General features: G+C 35.4%; 2 protein-coding genes across 2 annotated transcripts; both read left to right on the forward strand.

Moving 5' to 3' along the window:
- The first annotated feature begins 10 nt into the window (after window positions 1-10).
- Window positions 11-8,581, forward strand: LOC120341817 (uncharacterized). The gene is made up of 14 exons (XM_078110820.1): window positions 11-1,982; window positions 3,184-3,258; window positions 3,408-3,517; window positions 4,060-4,148; window positions 4,285-4,400; window positions 4,676-4,770; window positions 4,999-5,149; window positions 5,344-5,520; window positions 5,810-5,882; window positions 5,964-6,103; window positions 6,295-6,473; window positions 6,777-6,894; window positions 7,258-7,371; window positions 7,697-8,581. Exons 1-14 carry the CDS (start codon window positions 102-104, stop codon window positions 7,769-7,771), a joined length of 3,393 nt encoding a protein of 1,130 aa, XP_077966946.1. The 5' UTR covers window positions 11-101; the 3' UTR covers window positions 7,772-8,581.
- Window positions 8,582-8,790: 209 nt separating this feature from the next.
- LOC120342178 (uncharacterized) lies at window positions 8,791-21,065 on the forward strand. Its single transcript, XM_039410894.2, has 27 exons — window positions 8,791-9,748; window positions 9,918-9,956; window positions 10,187-10,270; window positions 10,872-10,984; window positions 11,154-11,252; window positions 11,345-11,533; window positions 11,733-11,910; window positions 12,104-12,178; window positions 12,353-12,522; window positions 12,623-12,746; window positions 12,968-13,063; window positions 13,355-13,461; window positions 13,883-14,017; window positions 14,260-14,371; window positions 14,518-14,599; window positions 15,433-15,544; window positions 16,030-16,239; window positions 16,473-16,645; window positions 17,035-17,145; window positions 17,307-17,365; window positions 17,725-17,820; window positions 18,182-18,331; window positions 18,534-18,720; window positions 19,427-19,580; window positions 19,665-19,779; window positions 20,402-20,553; window positions 20,852-21,065. The coding sequence occupies exons 1-27, from the start codon at window positions 8,860-8,862 to the stop codon at window positions 21,053-21,055; spliced, it is 4,215 nt and encodes a 1,404-aa protein (XP_039266828.2). The 5' UTR covers window positions 8,791-8,859; the 3' UTR covers window positions 21,056-21,065.
- The last annotated feature ends 451 nt before the right edge of the window (window positions 21,066-21,516 follow it).

Genomic DNA, 21,516 nt, shown 5'->3' on the forward strand with positions numbered 1-21,516 from the left:
GTCACTTTCGTCAAAGGAGCTTCACATCGCTGATAGTGTGTATAATATGTTTACAATTACTTTCAGAGCAGCTTGAGATCTATCACAGTTTAGCCTACGCAATGGAAATAAATCTTCTATTGCTTCTGTTAGTTTTGTTAGAGTTTGAGATTTCATTAGCCAACATTGACGTTCATACAACTACTCCGGTGTGGCAAAATATTGATCTGTTAGCAAAGTATCTTCTTGCTTTTCCATCTTTAAAAAACTTGACTTCTGAAGAGCTGGGTTTTCCTAGAGGTGTTAACTTCAACAATCCGGTATTTCAACAAACTACTATCAACTCCAACACTGCCGTATCTACCGAAAGGATAAAACTTTACTCGACTACTACAGAAACCAAAACTCAGCCGCCATCAACGCAAGATATCGAAAAGACCTCAATAATTACCAAGCGTGAGACCACAACAGTACCCACCTCACCATCTCCTACGACACTTCCGATGTATTTGACTAGTTTGCCAAATAATTCAACTTCGTTTGCATCCGAGGTTGAAAAACCTGAGGGATTTTTCTGCCATGATTGTTCGATGACACCATCAGAAAATACCACGGATTGCCCTCTTCGAGAATGTCCCGAAAGAGGATGCGTTAGTGTAATTCTTTACGCCATTGACTTCACGAGCCACAACAACATTTCTGCCACCACGATTATTCAACAGTGTGATACTGGAATTATCCAACTACACGAGAAGAATTTCAATTCCACGTCCAGAGACAAGTCGCCTATAAATGTTAATAATTCAACAAAATCTTTTGAATTGGAAGCATTCAACATTTCATGCGGGAATTATAATGTTAGCGGACAATATACAAGTCCTTGGAAGTACCATCATCATACAGTGAATGATTCCCAGGCTTATATCGCCAAGTATTCATGCTGCAACTTTTCTGGTTGTAACAACTTTGCTACCCAAGATGTCGGCGAAATAGTTCAAGATGATAGTTTTCCAAACAGAACGATAAATATAACAAAGAATTTCGTGGATGACAAAACTACTCATATTCCTTTGTATGGTTACCAGCCACAGAATATCTTGAATGCGACCACCTTTATGCCAGGAGTTCAATTTACGACAGAAAATACAGAATCAAATTTGGGCAATGCCACCTCCCAATCTACCCTTTTCCCTGCATATTCCGGTTCGGCAGGTGGCGAGGATGTGGATATCACAACCTTTAATTTTACACCGACGTATATTTCAACAATCCCGGAAATTGAAGAGTTGAAAACCACCTGGCATGCACTCACTACTATGACAATGGATCAAACTAGCGGTGATATGCCGACGTCTGCCCGGATTGACTTTCCGCTTTGGACTACAGATTCGCCTACGAGTGGTAGTGGCATCGGATTTGAGAGATTTTCAACCGAAGTCGGTATTGGAACAAGCGTCGCGATTCAGACCAGTATTGGTATGACTATTTCTAGCACTAGTTTAGATTACACTGAACAAACTACCTTTACACCGATAACCAATGACATGAAAATTGAACACACAAATACAACGACTGCACAGAATACCACAACAGCCGTTACAAAGGCAGAAAAGTTAACGAAACACACGACGCAAACAACAGGAACAACGACAAACACTGAGACGAACATCAAGACTACTAGCATACATGCATCTAACACAACATGGACACATTACACATCAACACCTAGAAAGCGCCGATCAACATCTCCGACGTCATTCCCAAAACTATCGACAAGCGATTCAATTATATTACAGACCATTTCAGCAACGACCAATCAAAATAATTCTACTTTCGCAACGAATATTTCTGAACAGTTCAATACTTTTGAGATAAAGGATGTAGCACACCAATACAGAGTTCGGGTTCTTCTCCTAATTTCCGACAATGATGACTTAACCAACTTAACATTTTTGTTAAACTTGGAATCAAATTTACTACGAGCATACGAAATAGCAAAAGAGGTAAGAAAAAAATATATAGCCACCAAAAGCATAATATTCTAACATATTGGTAAGGTGCTGTCCATTGAATCAAGATATTTATAAAAAATGATATATATGTATATATACATATCGCCGGGTGAGAACAGAAGGGGCCTAAGTCACATTTTTGGAAAATTGACTTTTTTCAATATTTTGGGGTTTTGAGCCATGCTCTACAAGGTGGTGGTCTTGAAATCCTGAATTTCTCAATAATAAAAATTTTAGCTGGACTTAGGCCTAAAATATTTTAGAACAGAATGGGCCTAAGTCCAGCTAAAATTTTTATTATTGAGAAATTCAGGATTTCAAGACCACCACCTTGTAGAGCATGGCTCAAAACCCCAAAATATTGAAAAAAGATAGTCCTAAGTTCCAATATGATGGGCATGAACATCAGAGATGAAATGTCCGAAACTTGCATCCCTAAAAATGTGTTCAGTGCAACTTAGGCCTAAGGCACCTTGTTTTACCTTGCATCCCATACAAAAAATTTCAGAAGTTGTTGAGAACAGAATGGGCCAAAGTTTCTTATGGGGGTAAAAAAGCAGGAAGGAATTGAAGCTGAAGTGCCAAAAAATATTGATTACAAAGATATTATCATCCACATTAAAATAACCAGAGCTCAGGACTTTACTAAGTGTGAATATCTAGAAATTCGAAAATAAAAAAATTCCAAATTGTTTTTTGCATTTTTCTCAAAACTCAAAATTGTGACTTAGGCCTGTTCTGTTCTCATCCGGCGATATATACGAGTGGAGAAAATCATCAGGAGGACGCCATTAGGCCAGGAGCTCCATTATTATTATGACGTCACACTTTTGTATTCAGGTGTTATTTTTGCTCATTTTTTTCAATTTTAGTTTCAGTTAATGGCCACTCCATGGTTGCCCAAATTACGCCATTGGTTACAACAATAACAAAAACGTAGCGCAATGGCCAATTTTTCAATAACAAAAATGTAGCGCGGTCAATCAATGTAATGACGGCCAATCCTTTAGCGTCATACTCATTAGCATTTTGTAAGGAAAAACAATTTTATGTAATGACACGCAAAATGGCTTCATCCTTGGAGTTGGAGGCCAAGAATTTTTCATCAATGTCGCTAGCCAAATCAAGCTTGAATATATCATTGAACTTAGCCGTGTAGTCCCTTAATTTCATTGTTATTGTTTCATTTTAGAAAAAATCCATATCCCAAAACGCAGAAAGACTTTCTCGAAAGCTGCTGTCCATTAACGAATCTGATACTATACAGGTAAGTTTATTATATTAAGTTTAATTAAGTTTATTATATTTATAACATATATTTATAATCCCAAGTCCTCTCTTCATATTATGTGCTTTAAATAACATAAACGTAATCGAAATGAAAAGAATTTACATTAATTACTAACAATGCTTTAGATTGATATTGTGTTGTTACAACGAGTGACAGATCATGCAGTTTATGTTGAGTTTGCCGTGCGGGAAAATGGTCAATATTTGGAAAGCAGAAACGTCGTTTCAGTTCTGCGGTAGGTTCAATGTTTTGTTTACCGCAATGCGATTCAGAAATAAACTAAAATTGCTGCACTAAGCTATTGATTTGAAGTAAATTCGTGTCATTATATTTTTATTTAAAAAAGTTCCAATTATGAAATAAACCACTGTAGAGAAAAGAGGCATTTGTCGAAAATAAAAGTGGTATTTATTAATCCGCAGCAGCTAATGCTATCACCGTGGATATATTCCAATAAATATAATTTTTCGAATTAGAAATGAACACGAACGACAATGGTGTAGGCCATTTATGTACTGGAGTATTACTCTTGGCCGTTTCTGGTGATATAAATAACAGTGTAAAAGTAAAGCATCGAAATCCGATGAAACAATTTTGGTGGAAGCCAATCACTTCATTTTTTTCGTAAAATTTGGAATACTAAACAAAAGAAGTCTCCAGGATTAATAATAATCATCTACGTTTTTTCTGGTTGCAATCTTTGGCAATAATAAGGCAATGTGGATCTATTCTACATTCTTTATGAGCGAATTTTTTTCTTGTATTTGTAACGGTCAGCATCCTGTCTCCAGAAGAATTGTCTCAAATACTTGGAATTCCAGTTTTGTCTCCTGTCATTGCAAGTGAAGTAGAAGTAGCATCATCATGTGAGTAAATGACGCAATAATGATCATTTATAATCAGAAAAATTGTTCAAATAAACAGGGCTCAGTTCTAAGAGATAATCCAACATTTATTATAAAATTTGCTTAATTGTAAAAAAACTATTCTCGATTCATTCAGGGATGATAACTGCATTGACCGCGATTCCGATATTATTACTATTGTTGATATTACTCTGTTGCTTGAAATTTTCTAAAAGAGAAAATACAAACGTGAAGAAGATTGAACGACGAGAGGTAAAACTTGAATATCCCCATGTGTAGGACAATGCTTTGTAACTGAAGTAATAATATGCGTAATAATATAACTCGGAAAGCCTACTAAGCAACCTTTCTTTGTTCTTAAATACTAAACACATGATAAGAAATACCTGAGGGCGAAGGTTCTCCAAACTTAAACGTATTATCGCCGATTTGATAAATCTGATATCGCCGATATTCTAATACGAATGCAAATTAAGAAAAGCGATTTTTAAAAGCCTTAGTAAAATATAATATGCTTCTTTTTTAAGACAAAAATAGAAAGATATCCTATATACACCAGCAGAGAAGTTGTATCGACATGTAGAAGATTTGAAGATCAAACTACTGACCCCAAAATAGAAAGGTGGTTCTTTCAACATTTTTGCAAGCTTTTCAGCGGCCTTTCACGTTAATGCAAACGCATTTGTTTTAAAAAGTATAACCATTTTCTGAAAAATCATTATCGACTAAAAGTTAAAATTGCATTGGCACAGAATGTTAGAAATGCAAAATTGGTAAATAAAGAAAATGTTGGTCTTTTATGATGCAATGATGGAGTTGATAACGACTAAGAATTTAGCTTGCATTTCAGTCCCAGAAGTGTGTTAGAGCAAGAATATGAAATTGTAGACAACGTTAAGTCGGCAGCTATGCTTCCCCCTCTTCCTGAAGAACAAGTTTCGCATCTATATGCTTCGGGAGAATTTGAAGAGATTGATGAAACTAAGATAAAGAACGTAGAGGTATATATAAGTTGTTTTCAGTTTTCGGACAGTTTTTCTAGGTTGCATGCGCAAAAAGAAACTAACAGTATGATTTGACAAATGGCGACTTGAAAGCTTAAAAAGCTATTCTACAAGCTATTATATAACTTCATAGATAGACTATGTGTTCTATGGCACTCTCCTAATTCTGATCTGTGCAATACCTTTTTCAGGAAGAAATGCCAAATGCAATATGTGAGGGAACACCGTCAATAAACGAAGAGAATTACGTAAACTCGCAAACTCTGCGAAAACAGCTCTTTGAAAATTCTCCTCCTGCTGTCAGTAGATCTAATTTCGCTGAAGTCAAAGAATCTCCGCTAGTTTATTTACCTCGCGTTTCATCCAAGGTTAATGTTTTATCCTAGTTTATCCCCTGGAATTTAAAGTATTTGCATTTGACTTTTAATAAAGCAACACGTGTTGGATGCGCTGACAACAGATGAAAAGACTTATTATTAATATAATTAATATTAACTTAATATATATACATAATTTCTTTTTCTCAGATAGGCGCTCTGCTTTTTTTTTCAAATGGTCATACAATGGTACTAGGAAATAAAGTGGACCAATACCTGGTCTGTTTATTGGCGTCGTAGTTTATTGTAAAGTATTACTATTTAACGGTATTTTGTTTAGACCACACCTTTGGTAACACAGCCGATTGTGCGCAGCTGGGTTGGAGACGACAACGAGGCAGTTTCGGGAGATGGTATCATACTATTTTTGAACTGCATTTGACTAAAATCAATTTTAACAATTATAACTTTGATATTAATATTTATATGACTAGGTGTGGCCGAAATTAACGCAGACTTGATGCGTATTCGTGCACGAATGAACAGAACCCAGAATGCAGAAAGGAGTCGTAACAAGCGACGAATAAGACAACGAATAAGCCACGGCGAAAGAATCAAAACACCAAGTCCATTGGTATGTGAGAAATGAAATGAAAAGTATTTGAGTTACGGTATGTTGGTAAATAAAAATCTAGTGTAATCGAATATTCCGTATAGAGAAATTAAATCGTAATTAATTTTAGCTTTTAGCACTCTTACACTATAATCTATATATAATAAATTAATTTTTTTTGTCGTACTTTACACAAATACCAAACTGTTCAGCCTTCTGGAATTCACAACCCATTTGCACCTGTAGAAGAGAAAGCATCTGCGGACCCAGTAAAGGTTGCAGAAAGCCCAAAGAAAATTATAGATGAAATATCACGAGAGGGAGAAACAAAAGTGAATCATGTTTTGTTAGCGGAGTCAAATGATCCCGAAAAACAGAAAAGAAAAACGAGGCAAGCAATAAAACGTTAAAACTAATTAAAGTACAGTTTTTCCATGATTAGTTATGGTAACTGATAGATCGGTAATTTTAACATTTATCAGTAAGTTGGAAATATTGTAAGGCGTGAAATATGATTTTAAGACTGACATGTCCAAGCAGATAGCTTTTTGCAGACGAATATTTATTCTTCAGTACTCTAACAAACTAATAATTCCATTTCATAAATCTAGACATTCTGTGGCATTCGGTTGTGTAAATTAAGTATCATTTATATATGGCATACGAATATTAAATTGGTTATTTGTCATATCAGCAAGAAAAGAAAACGACGCAAATTACTGATGACTATATTGAAAGACTGGGAGAATCGGCATCTTCGAAACCAAGATAACAACATTGAAATTTTAAGTCCTGCCTGCAGGCTTTCACTGGTAGGTGCTCAGCATTTATACGAAGCATTTAGATTTACTGTCCAAACTACTTCTAATGTCAAGACGTTATCTCACTCGTAGATGAAGTAGAAAACTTGATGATCTATTTTTATGATTGCCTACTTTGCTCTACATATATATTACGTATTTTTGGTACAGCAACAGATATATATATGAAGTTTTTTTGTTGTTGTACCACACGGGTCATATAGGCTGTTGACATTGTGACACAACCAAAAATAGTGCGCAATTTCTGCCTTCGGTATTAATATTTGAAACCTTTTCCTGCTATAAAAATGATCAAGTAAAAATAAGTATTCAACTAATTCTGAATACAATATTGATTCAATAACCAAATTACAGGATGCTAAAATGCAACGCTGGCATCAATCGCCCGATATTTCACATAACGATGAAGATGAATGTCCAATACAAGATGTCAAACGTACCAATTCATCTCCTCCAGCAAACGCTGAGGTATTATTTATATATATTGCTGAACTTTTTTTATCCGGTCAATTGAGCTATAGAACTGTACACAAGTTGACCAAAAGTACCGCCTTTTTGAAAAAAACAAAACATTGAAATGACCATTCTACATGGCGACAATTTCCACAATAACTGTTCCAAAAAGCAATCATGTGTTAAATCGCAAGTCGTTAGAAAGGTAGGCTTTCTTTGAGTGTTTGGCGACGTTGAATGTGTGTGTCAGTTATATGTGCCAAGATACTTTCATTATAAAGTTCTAATATCAGACTTTACGCAGTTTATGAGTAAACTCACAATTTTTCATATCATGCAGGTACGGTTGGTGAGAGTCATTTCTGTGCCGCTGAACAACAACACTCGTGGTGATACATTGTTGCATGCGAACTGAAATTATTATTTGTGAAACTGATTTTTTAATTATTCGGCTGGCTCTGATGAGATGTACTACTTATGCCGTGCGTAAATAACCAATGTCGTCCATTTGTTATGCTAGAATACTGCTAAAGGAATTTGCCATTTCTACGTTGCTCGTGGATATTATGACAAAAAGATGTGTTTTGTTCTTAGCTGTATCGACTTGTTGAGGTGGTGCTGAACTGAAATCTTGCAATATAAGTAAGATAGCCTACAAGTAATTCATATTCGTTTGTAAACAAACAAATATTTCTGAATCTTCTGCTAGCCGACTTGCTGCTGAATGAATCACAACAGTGTACCTGTGGATATATTTATTTATACTAGTCAGTTGCGCAGCACACCTGCATTCCATTCCATTTTTTATACAAGTCAAGCACTTCGAATAAGTAGGCATGAAATATATATATACTTTTATGTAATATACCGGTAGTAGGCTACATGTAATACATTCAAGCATTCTCCTAAGCTAAATGAAACGGATTTAAAGGCCCTTTTAGTCGGCCTAATTACCCTAAAATATTTTTAAAAATGGAAAGTCTGTATATTATTTACAGTCTGTGAAGATGTAGAAATCTATTGTACCAAACTTTCCCGGTTAAACCTAATTATATCATGAAAAGAGCAGTAGAGAAACATCCAGAGGCTTCAAAAATCATTTGTGTTATAAAACAATACTTTTTAAAATATCTTTCTTGAATTGATTTTAATGAAAATTCACTATTTCGATAAAAATGTGTAGATTTAATTTATCAGACACTGCGTAATACATAAATTGATTGCATCAGTTTGTGTGAATTTTCAAGCTGTTCTGCTGAGGGTTAAACGCTACATTTTGTTTAGGCTGTCGGTGATATTATCAATACATTTTATAATGCATCAAATAATAAAATGATAGATTTTCGATTGATTATGACGTCACAGAATAAATTCGTACTACGAAAAACAGTGAGCAAAATAGGATTATTCACAAGATATATAAGTTACCGGACCCATGTGCATGGTTTTAGTGTACCGTCCTTCTTCAGTTTAGTTTAGAATAGCAAAATATCCTCGGGCAGAATGGAAAGAAAAGGTAAAGTTGATAAGACTGGAAACGATGACGCACTCGCGAAAAAATCCACGTCTGTAATTGCGTCTGTGTCGAAATTATTTGGTAAGAAAGCAAAGAAAAGCGACAGCAAACAAGCCGAAGAACTAAGTTTGTCACATAAAAAACAAACTGAGCTTTATAAAATAGAAGAAGATGAGGAGGATTCTTCAGGAAGTATTCCTACTAACAATAGTAATAAACAAGTGCAAAATACTCCAAGTGCAATTCTTAGGTTGATTACTCAGAAGGGTGGCGCGAAAACAAGTCAAAGTCAATTAAAAACTGAAAATAAACAGGAATCGGATGAAAATTCTACCCCGGCCACGGTTGGTTGGGGAACAGCGATAGCTGCGTACTTATCATGGGGGAGCGGAAAAAAGAGCGAGTGTAACGTAAATGATGAATCAAGTAGTGAAATTAAAATTCATAAGGCTCAAAACTCAAAAGAACCGATCGTGACAGCGCCTGCCGCCCACGCGACGACGCTTGATGACAAAGTTTCTAGCGACGAAGCACCAAGCTACTTTAGAATGGCAGCATGGGGTAGCATGTTTTTCTCAGCAGCCAAGAAAAGCGAAAAAGATGTCAGTGACGTGACCCCGGTCTCAACCAAACCAAGGCGGTCTTCTGTAAGCTTCAGTGATTCTAATTTCTTAAAAAAGGATCGAATTAGAACAAAATCCAAAGTACTGGATAACCTTGGCATTGAAACAGATGTCATCCCCAACCTGTATATCAAAAAGCCTATGACTCCAGCTAAAGCATCACCTTTGAAGCCGTCGAATAAATCAGATTCATTCGTAACATTGAATAGCAAGGATTCCGTTATGTCTGAAATACCAGGAGATATTGAAGCAGGTAATGTCAGCGAATATCAGATTTTGCAATGAACGTACTTAGTTTTTATTTCGGTAGTATATATTTTTACAATTTAATTAGAAACATGAGAAAACATCTTATTCCATGCTAAACAATAGATATTAGGAATCATTTTTTCATCGTTAAAAATTTTGGGTTATTTTTTCAGGTGAATACACTGGGAAGGGAAAGAAACGAAAAGATTCCGGTGAGTGATAACAGAGTGTCAGAAAATGATTTGAATTGGGGAAAAAAGAACTTGGATTTTAAAACTATGCTATGATAATACTTTATTAGGCTAGCACATACTTTTGTGAGTAAATAATAGCAGAGGGCCTATTTCCAATCTCGGAATAAGAGAATCCGATGCATTCAGAGGTTAAAACTAGAGGGGTAAAATTATCATCCGCCAGTGTCAAATGTCAGACACTCATTCAGGTGTAAACATCAAGATGTACATCGCCATCACCATTTGTTCATGTATTTGCGTTGGAGGATTGACGTTTCTTGTAATGACGCTATGTAAGTTAATTCATTTTAAAGCTACGACGACTTTTCATACTAGTAGTTATTACTTATCGATTTTAATCGGTAAGTATGTTGATAGGTATTTGTCTGTCTGTATGTCTGTTTGTCTGTTAGATGCACGCGATATCTCACGAAAGCGAGATTGAATCTGCTCCAGATTTTTCATGTGCATTCATCTTATTTCGGACCAGAAGCCTATTGATTTTGAGCGAATTATGTCGTATAATTAGCGAGTTATTAATTAATTAGTGATGGGACACAAGGTGTCACTATGGAGAAGAGCGCTGTTTTGGGGGATCCCCTAACTTCGATCGATAAGTCTTCGGTCTCTGACCGATATTCTCGTTTGACATATTATTGTAAATTCTATTGCAATTGTGTCACTTTGTATAATTTATCGTCATATAAATACCTCAAGTAGTTATCTCTAATTTTAAAAGTTTTCCATTTGAATTATCAAAATTCGTGATACGTTGAGAAATCAATATCCTAAGCTACGTGATTGAGACACTGAATGAACTGACGTGAGGTAGCTTACCGTGAAAATGAAAACATCTTATATATATAGCGTATATATTTCTTTTTCTGCTAACAGTGATGGGAAATGGAATTACCTCAACTGTTGCATCTACAACGAGCGTAAATGGAACGCAAATACAGACGATTTTGCCACGAGCATCGTTGAGGCAGTTTTTGAGCTCACTCCAGGTTGGTAAACATGTTTTTGTTAATTCTTTCTTCTGTCCCAAATTTGGATGACTTGAAAGTAATATATTCCATATCAACCCCTAGCTCCCGATATCTGTTGCATTTGCAATTGCTGGCATGATCTTGAAGACGAAAAAACAATTTGTAAGTAAATTGAATTTTTTCCAAGGTTCAAGAGGTTGACGACGAAATGGCTGACTGGTCAAGTGATCTGAAGCAATTAGAATCCCCACGTGCACAGAAAATTATCGATGCTTTGAAGCCAAGGGTAATGCTTTTCGTTATTTTTATGCGTGAGAGTGACCAGTGCTTGTAGAGAAGCCATTATTATGTTTGTAAGTTATTCATACTTGTATTCAGATTCGCAGCGCTTTTGAGTCAGAAGGTTTCTCCACAGATGACGTCATTATAACTAAAATTGGACCAATCAGTGTTACGATTTATCACGTGATGAACAACACCGTGACGTCCCTGTCGTCTGGAGACGAAATTTCGATGACTTCTACATTTGAAATTAAAAAAGGCCAAACAATGCCGGAAGAGGACAGAGTATGTTTGTTAGAATATTCTTCATCTTGTTTTAATTATTGTTGTATTCGAGCATATGTGCGTCTCGGAATACTTACCGTTGATTGAATGAACATAACTTAAATTTTGAAGTCCGGGTATCTTTAATAGATGTTTATTCTCCACACCAGAAAAAAATTGTAATGGACTATTTTATAGGAAACTAACTTTTCTTTTGCAGCCTAAGCCTCAAGGCCATCGACTGATTATCCGAGTTGAGTTCGAGACTGCCGGGAAACCATCAGATAACGCAAATTTGATAAATCAAGTGGGCGAGGCCGAAGTTGGAAAAATTCAATTCATGTTGGGAAAATATCTTGAAAATCAAGGAGTTGTGGCAAAAGCAGAATCTTTAGAAGGTTACTATTTGATGCAGTGGATTATTTCGCATCCTGAATTAAACTTTAACTTTAATTTAACTTTAAATAACACTTGGGTAGTGGGTACACAAGCATTATTATATTTGGAATTGTGCTAGTTTCTGCCAGTCTACACAATCCCGTATATATATGCAAATACGATTTATTTATCAGCATGTTAAATTCTACTTAGTGTCACCGGAATTTCAGAACATTGCCAATGCGGGACGAAGTGTATCACCGACGTCACCTGCCACTGTGAAACCCGGTATGGTATCTCTTATATTTGTAATTAAAGTACACATTGCCTACACATGCCCAGTTTCTCTGATCATCCGCCGTATATTTCCCCTCATTTTCTTGATCCGCGTCTCTTTCACTAATTTTTCGTTTATCTAGATTTATTATTATACTATTAAATATATCATCGTTTAAAAAATAGAGATAGAAATCGACTGCTACAAAACTGGAAGAACTTTGGGTATGTCCAGAACTGTGGTTGGATGTCCGCCAAAATGTGACAAAGTAAAGGGTCCTACACTCATTGGTACAGACTGGTACGGAATCGATTCCATGATTTGCTTAGCAGCTATTCACAGCTACATTATTGAGGTGAGATAAAAGAGAAATAAAAAATGCTGAATCAGCTAGTGTTCACATTGGAATCATTCTCGAAGGTTATATTCCAAGATGTAGAAAAAGTTATTTTCAGGCAGAACGCGGTGGGGCAGTTGAATTTTTGAAATCCGGTGAGAGTTTTCTCTTTGCGGGATCGACGAGAAATAATATCAGATCACAAACTTTGTTAGAATACGGAGAGAGATTTATCGTGAAAAGTAAGTGATTGTACGAACAAGTTGAAGCCAAAGAAACAATTTTCTTTAGAATATTCTTGAACTTGACAGAATTCATTTTTTTCACCTTTAGAACGTGATCGATTTTAATTGTTTAGGTCACTTCAAACATGAATCAACCTTTACCTTGTCAGGCGTAACAATCCGTTATATTTGAAGACAATTTATATAAAATTTTCTCCTATTATTATATACGTGTATAGAACCTGGACCCAGTTGGACTACAATAAAGCCCCCAACCACAACAACTATTCCAGCAACCGGAGGACTGCAAGAGAAGGCTCAGTTACTACTGACCGGTACGTTTTGGGCTAAATGAGCTCTTTGGGAATATTTGAAGTAATGACTGTCAAAGACTAGTAAATTCACTGGGACTTCATTACGTTTCATAAAATTATCATAATTGGATTGATTATTCCTTGGCCTATTCAAGAAAAAGGTGATAGAATGAGATTCAAGCATTGTTGTAAAACAGTTTCATTTTAGAACACGATATAATTAGATATGTAGTATCATTCGACTACACACGATATTTGGATATTCTAAAAAAACTAATTATGATATTTTATACACATTTTTATTTGTTCTAGGTCAGATGACTGCGTTGTCTATCGATAAATCTCCAATATCGTTTTCTCTGAGTCTTTCGTACAGCACCACGTTGGCGAGTGAGATGAGATCATTGCTCAGTAACAAGGTCACATTGAATTATGAATAACTTACTAAACAGTAGTTCATGTGACTTCATTTTATATTTAATTATGCTATACTAAAAGAGTTATATGTAGATTGGGCACAATGAAGTGTTTAATTAACGTGTGGCAAATCCATTCCATGTATCTAGAATGTAACAAAATAATTAAGGCAGAAAATATTTCAGTTTCCATCTGAGTGCGTAAATACAGAAATGAAATCGGTGTAACGAAGGAAAATAGAAAAAACAAATCATAATACAAATTTATTACGATCATTAGCTTTGGAACATATATATTCGAATTTGGCCTATGTTTTGGTTGTCCAAAAGGAACGAAGAAATAGCAACAAAACTTCGGTAACTTACCAAAATACTATTTATTTTTTGAGACTTGGTAATTTAAATATTTCATTTGTTCACTTAGCTTATATATGCAATGGAAGGGATGGAGTTTGACATTCATAGGATAGAAGTATTTGGATTCGAACCAGATATGACGTCATCATCGGCATTGCGCCTTTCCTTCAAAGCATATGGTGGATATAATGCAAATGCACAGGTAAGCTAGAAATACTATATATATAACTGAAATCATTTGTTTGTTTCACAACTGAACGGTCAACCACTTGTTGGCGAGTTTGCTTAAATGCAATATGATATTTTTTGATCTAGTAAATTTTCGAACAGAAAAAAAGTTGGCATATAATGTATTTGAATCTCATTTTGTCTATAGTTTTTACCATTGTTCCCTCGAACTTTAAAATACAACACCATATTATTTTCATGTAAATTTTGCTTCAGGCAATGCTTCCGTATAAACCATGGGACAGTGAAATGATATCAAATTTTCTGTTGAAATTAAAAATGCATCTTAACGATGAAGGCCTCCAACTCACTGGATTGACAGTTCAAAGTATGCATGTTCGATGTTTTTATGAATAAAACAGTTTACGATTGTCCAAAAAATAGTTATCAAAGATTAAACACCGTTTCTTCGCGAGCTACAAAAAAACACTGTAACAATTGTATAATATCCAATATTTTATTACATACTTTCAGTCGATGAGGACTACTACGCCGAACTTATTGTAATGCAATCTACGACCACCGCAATACCAACTGCCCCCTCATCATTGTGTACGTAAGTAAGCAGAAATATGCAACCGTACGAAAATTCTTACTATGCAGTTGTTGTTTAAAATGCCTAAAATCTAAATATCGCCAATTTGTAGAGGGTAAAACTTAACATTTATATGTATTATATGCAATGGGAATAGGGCAGGCCTGCCCAACCTTTTTCGTCTCGCGGGCCACTTTCACGTGACGAAATTCGTTGCGGGCCGCAAACGGAAAGTAATCAGAAAGAAATTCATTTGCAAACTTAGGCTCCAAATTCATTCCTACATTTTCGCTCAGCGTTCGTCCCCAATGATCGCACAATATCTTTCGAGTTCGTCGAACAGAACGCACAGTTTTGCGAGAAAAAAAAAACTGACGTCGATGTCCACCAGGGTGCAAGACTTGACACATATGTAATAATAAGAACCGGCATTTGAAATTTGAATGTAGATAGATGGCAGGAATAATCACACCAAAATCACGAAACATACTTAACCCTATATATTGGTATATAACATAGTAAAAATTTAAAATTTCTGCTTACAAACTTTATAGGGCGGGCCGCGATAAACAGTCAGGCGGGCCGCGGGTCGGGCAGCCTTGATAGGGTATACAAACAACGCCGTTATTTACATTTTAAATATGTTGTGATTCCGCTGTGCTCATAATTCGCTCAGCCAACTCAGAGTAATGAGACTAGACCCGACACCAATTGACTATGCGAGAATATAGAATTTGAAAAAATAAGTTGACGGAATAGAAACAAAATTGCATTTTGATAATTAACATTCCTGATATCATTCTACATTTTCATTCACTTTTGTTTATTACTAAACATCGACAAAAAAATTTCAGTTGTGCTGAGGTTTTCTTCATAGTAAGTGGAACAAATTTGAGATCAAAGAGTGAAGTTGATTCGATGGTCGAAATTTTTAAAACATTATTCGACCTTGCTGATTTTGATCAGGTATTATAACTATTTTTTTTGCAACGCTTTTCTTGAAAATGTGAATTAGAATCAATTTATACAAAGATACTTAAAATCATTTCCAGTTCTTAAATAAGCATTATGTACTGACATTGTCTGAATACTTCTCTACCAGTTCACTAGCAATAATTCACTATTTAACCTGGGACCACACTACACCCAAAGTCTGAGGAATGTTACAGTGTAGTGAATGTATGCCATACGGGTGACTTTATACTCTTTAAAAGCATGTTATTCTCTAAGACCTAGGTATAGTTTCAGCCTCTATTTTACAGAGCGGTGTTGGGACAGTACAGAGGTGAGTTGTGAAGGTATTATCTTTCATGAGAGATCAATGACCTGGTGCTTTTTAAAATTTTTTCCATCCAATTGTCAGCTTCATGTTCCTTTGTTTATAACCATCAGCAAAAAAAAATTGTGGGTGGTATGGAAACATTAAATTAAATGTATACATATTTGTTTAGTTTCGACTCAAAGTTGGGATGGCAGTCATTGTTCCTTCTGATTCAGAAGAAGATCAAGATTCTACGAATTACGTTCTTATAACAGATGTAGGAAACAAAGAACATCATGATATTATCGCTGATCTAACTTATGAATTAGTATCTGTGGTGGAGAATATAGATTCCGGTGGAGACAGTGAACACAAAGACAAAATGTCGACTACTATTCGGGTATATATGAGATAAGACAATACATTGTTCAAAATATTTAGCTATTTCAAACTAGTGATGAATATTCGTGCGTTGAGATTCCTACATGCAGCTATCATGTTAGAATGGGAAAAAAATACTGTTAATTGTATTGATCGCGAAATGCCGGTTTAATTGAAATGATACGCATGCATACATGATACTGCTTCTCACCTTAACATTATATAAAGCTGTCTAAATGTTCTTTTTATAAGGATTTGGAAAATCATAAGTTTTTTACTGATGATTTTAATACGAGAAGTAAGTTGTTGGTTGTTACGTCATCAACTATTGTCGGTTCTGATGTTGACGAAGACGTTGAAGAATTTGAAAAACTGAAGAAAAAGGGGATTAGAATTTTGTACACAGGATACGGATGGACAGAAAAGTGATACTTACTAATACTGTAATATAAATACTATAACTAGTCCTAAGCCATTATTATTCATAAGACCAACGAAGTATTTTTAAGAAACACAATCGAGGACGCAATAAATGGTTGGGCATTGGAGTCAAATATTGAAGGTCTCGGATTTGAACCCCAAGCCAACTATCTCACAGAATGTGCAATGAGTTGGACAGGCAATGTGGAACATTAGAGTTTTGATCTTCCCAGAAGTAGTCGCACGTTACGTAACAGTAGTCGCGTGTCCAGAGCCTTGAAAGTACGACAATGTCTGAAAAAATTTACCATTAAAACACCTAATGAATAGCTTCTTTGTAAAATATTTTTGTACAAAAATGCTATTATCCACCTTCTTTTCCTCTGTTGTTCAGGGATGGATACCCGAACAAATACGTTTCATCGCCAGAAACGGATTTTGTGAAAAGCGTTCGTAAGATAGAAGATAGCGGAGAACTGGCAGATTATATTTTTGATGTAATGAGGTATGGCGTTTATTGTTATGATGTTCTGATTTGTTTATTTTTGTTCTGGTGAAAATCTTTCAATCATTCTTCTATTTTTTCAAAACAATTAGCGTATGATCTGGTGCTATTATCTATCTATCTTTATATATATATATATATATATATCTTGTATTTTGCAGAAAATACATTTGTAGTGAGTCACAGGGAATTTGTGCAATACGTTCCATGGAACCGGAAGGTATTTTACACTCTTAAATGTTCTGAATCTCAAAAAAGTTTATAAACTCTTACCAACTATATTATGAAAGTACCAATATTCTTTACTCCCTCTTACTTAGGCGAACTGCCATCACATTTTTGAACATAGGCGTGGCGAATGACAAATCATTAGATTACGTTCTGGTTGCGTTGAACCAGGTAAAGTCGAAATATAAACTTTAGCTGCCCCAATGTTTTATTAGTACTTTTATCACCAGCGTGGTTTCAGATAGACTGAATTAAAGCCAATTCTATAAAATACGGACTTTTTTATTTGTTGCCAACTACATAGACCTTCCCAAAATGGAAATATTATAATTATGCATTTGTAATTCATAGATGCAGACGGAGACCTTTCATCAGTGAAGTCAGAGGGTTCTTATGTACAAGGGATTCCAAAGGGCACTGGTCTTGAGCTATATGAAGCCAAAGGAGGTAATACATTATATTGGTATCATTTAATATTAGGCAAAACGAAAAAATATTTCCCATATCTTGCCTATAAAGTTCATATGAACCTAAAAGGGTTAACATATATGAGAATGATAACTTAACTGTACAAATATGTATAAAACACTGATTAACAACATAAAATGTGTCCTAACTGTGTAAAATCCCTCTAACATAATGCATATAGATTATCCGATTCATTTTTAAGGTAAACCTTCATGCTATTAAAAAGGGTATGCGACATGACGCCTCTCACGCAATCAAACGAAGACAATTGATATACTGACATGCAATTACTAATGCAGACTAATGCAATTTAGACCTACCGTCATTACTGTCATTTTAGGTCTTTCTTACAAAGGCAAGATTTTGGCCAAAACAGACCCGATTCGACGAACAGAACCTGATCTTGATCAGGCTTATTATATGCAATATGAATGTGGAAGACAAGATGTTCAACCTAACGTTACAGAAAGAATGGATGGAAGGATAGTGGGTTAGTATATGAAAAGTTGAATATTCAAAATTTTGTTATTAATGTAACATGCCTCAATGCACGATCCGTCACTTATCTACCACACTCCAATAGTACTCTAAAACTCTAACTTGTTCACAATTAAGCCTTGTGGAAGCAACCCAGCAGATAATAACAAATGGTTAAGGTGCACCATGAACCAAACCGAGTTTTTTTAATCAAGGTGGATCAGAAGCAATGCCACATTCTTGGCCGTGGATTGTTAGTATCAACAAATTAAAATCGAAATACGATACATTAACGAGCAAAATGCAGTATACTTACAACTACTGGGCGTGTGGTGGAACTATAGTTGCTCCTAGCTGGATAGTCACAGCAGCTCACTGTTTTGCAGACGGAGATGAGAAAAAGTAAGAATGCTTGTTCTTATATTTTTGTTAATTTTATTGTGTTACGGAAAAATTATCGAGTTGGTTTATGGGTATTGCTCCCTTTATATTACTTTCTATGGCAACGATTTGTTACCTCCTGACCACGCCAAGTAATAATCGTTGATATTGATTTCACCATTCACCAAACACGCCGTAAGTATTATAAGCATATAGTTAACGTGGTGAAACTATTCATTTTGGTGTTTATTTATTCAACTAACCCGGAGTACACTAGTGCAGAGGTTCGTTCTCAAAAAGTGCGCCACGAGTGCGCCGCGAAAATGACAGCTATACACTACTTGCTGCAATTTCGTGAGCTGCAGTGAGTTTATCTATCTGCTGAACTGAACTGAGTTTGTCGAACATGAGTGATTTTTCAGCATTTCATAGAAAAATCAGGCAGAGACGACGAAGAAGAGACCTTTTGCCTTTATTCCTTAGGCATACATATTTACAAACTTTAAAAGGCATAAAGTACACATTAACGATCAAAAAATTGAGATTTATTTAAATACAGCATTTTTTTCATGTAAGTGCACCGTGAGTTTTTTCCCTGATAATTTGGCGCCGCACAAACAAAAAGGTTGGGAACCGCTGCACTAGTGCACTAAATGTACAAATGTCGTATCAGGGAACTAATGGTACATTAGGGGTTAAACCAAATAATCATATTTGTTCTATTTAGATATACAACAAAATACAAAATTGTAACCGGCCTACATGACCAAAATTTATTATCAAGCCTTCAAGGAAATGTTTATGAAATAAGAAGAATAATTTACCACCCTAAATATGACGATGCAAAAAATAAATATGACATAGCAATTTTACAATCACACGTGAGTAAACTGGCGTTAGAAAGATCTGTAGAGTTTTGCACAAGTTCAAGAGAATAAATCTATCAAATATTCTAATTATTTTAGATTCCGATCAAGTTTAATCGAAAAATACTTCCCGCTTGTCTTCCTAATCCAGATGTTATACCAATTAATGGAAAGGTTTGCGTTCTAGCTGGATGGGGATATACAAGCGCAAAAGGTATCGAAGTCTACTTACTTACTCCATATATAATATGCTGTTCTATATTAAAAGACATATACCTAAACACACCATGTTAGGCTTCCGTTATTTTTGAAGTGTGATGGTGGAGTAAATGGCCATTTTATACCTTATTATACTGTATAACATACCATGTTTACAAACGCAACGACGCTATATTATCGAAACTCGTTTTTTAGCCTGATGTTCACTGACGAAGTCAGTGTTTGGACTTCATGTTGATATTAGTCCAATCTTGAAATTTTTCCTACAAATGGATAGCCTACAATTTCTAGTAATCAAATTGAACCGTGTTTTTTTCTGAAGTCACGATAAATCATAATTGTGTCGCAAGGGCACTTAATTTGGTAACCGAATTACAGTTGACAATGTAGTTAGTGACTGATTGGGTATAGCCTTGTTCAAGATAAAAGTGTAATAAAACTAATAAAATTCAGTCTTTGAGGGAAACAATATTTGTATAATAATAAACTTAAGACCTCCTCTAAATTAATTATGGATAAGTTTTTTGAATTATTACGACACGAATGATTCGTAATGTTTAAGTTTCCAGGCATTTTGTGTTTTCAGTTCGTAATTAGTCGTCTTTTGAACATTTCAGGGGATACAGATCGAAACATACTAAAACAAGCTACACAAGTAGTCGAAGATCCTGACAAATGCCAAAATGTGTACAAAGGGTTGCACTATAATCCAAATAACAATTTTTGCGTGAAGAGAAGCACGACAGACATCGTGGACATGCAGTGCAGAGTATGTGGATTGTTATGAAAAAAATTGTTCCATGTTTTTAGTCCAGTTGTACATTTGGCAATACATGCTGTAATGGACGTGATGAGTTTAAGGGGAAAATAATCAAAGTGATCTTTGCGTTGAGGCCCAAATACTGTTTACCTTGCTCTATATAGCTCAACTCAACCAAGCAGTAGCTGCTTGTCCATAAATTTGTTTGATTCAAATGAATAATGATATACCAGAAATTATTGAATAATATTTAACAGTTGGTATTCCGTTGTCATGATTAAGGTACATTTATTCATGATTTGTGCAGGGCGATTCCGGTGGACCACTTGTTTGTCTTGAAAATCGCAAGTGGATTTTGTACGGAGTTGCAAATTGGGGTCCGAGAGATTGCGAGAAAAAAGGCGAAGGCGGATATTCATTAGTACCTTCCATGATGGAGTGGATATGTTGTTATATAACTGCTGATATTTTACCTTGTATTTATACGAAATGTAATACACAGTTAACATAAATGTATGAAATGGTGGTGGTGAGCGTGTTGTTACTTAACCAAGATTTTAGTTTAAACCTACTACTGGCTCACGCCACGATGTTCACCAATGAATGCCAATCTACCACGCCGTCGCAACTATTTGTGGTTTCCTACCTGTCGGTTGCAACTTTTTTATTTAGTCAGTGTAATAAAGCTGACTGTTCCTGTTTATTTCTTTTTTGTTCGTGTTGTAGACGAAATATCGAAATAAAATTGTATTGCAATTAATATTAAAGACGCCAACGACTGGCCGGTTTCGTTCGCCACACCAACCCATGCATTCCGGAATCGGAGCGACAGATTTTTTATTGTAATTAATATAGCAACGGACGCTAGCGGCCAGGCGTATTTTCGCCATGAAAATCCACGCAGTCTACGGCCAAATCAGGGATCCTCATATCGGTTTACAGACTTTGCCTTACACGAAGGTTATCATGAAA

This window comes from Styela clava, chromosome 3 (genome assembly GCF_964204865.1).
Source record: "Styela clava chromosome 3, kaStyClav1.hap1.2, whole genome shotgun sequence".
Taxonomy (NCBI): Eukaryota; Metazoa; Chordata; class Ascidiacea; order Stolidobranchia; family Styelidae; genus Styela; species Styela clava.

Bases quoted from the DNA above. Each gene is read 5' to 3' on its own strand.
- LOC120341817 (XM_078110820.1), top strand. From the start codon at position 102: ATGGAAATAAATCTTCTATTGCTTCTGTTAGTTTTGTTAGAGTTTGAG. The intron at 6,474-6,776 runs GCAAGCAATAAA...TTGTCATATCAG, and splicing joins AAACAGAAAAGAAAAACGAG to CAAGAAAAGAAAACGACGCA. The intron at 7,372-7,696 runs GTATTATTTATA...CATATCATGCAG, and splicing joins CTCCTCCAGCAAACGCTGAG to GTACGGTTGGTGAGAGTCAT.
- LOC120342178 (XM_039410894.2), top strand. From the start codon at position 8,860: ATGGAAAGAAAAGGTAAAGTTGATAAGACTGGAAACGATGACGCACTC. The intron at 17,821-18,181 runs GTAATACATTAT...CTGTCATTTTAG, and splicing joins GCTATATGAAGCCAAAGGAG to GTCTTTCTTACAAAGGCAAG. The intron at 19,780-20,401 runs GTATCGAAGTCT...TGAACATTTCAG, and splicing joins GGGATATACAAGCGCAAAAG to GGGATACAGATCGAAACATA.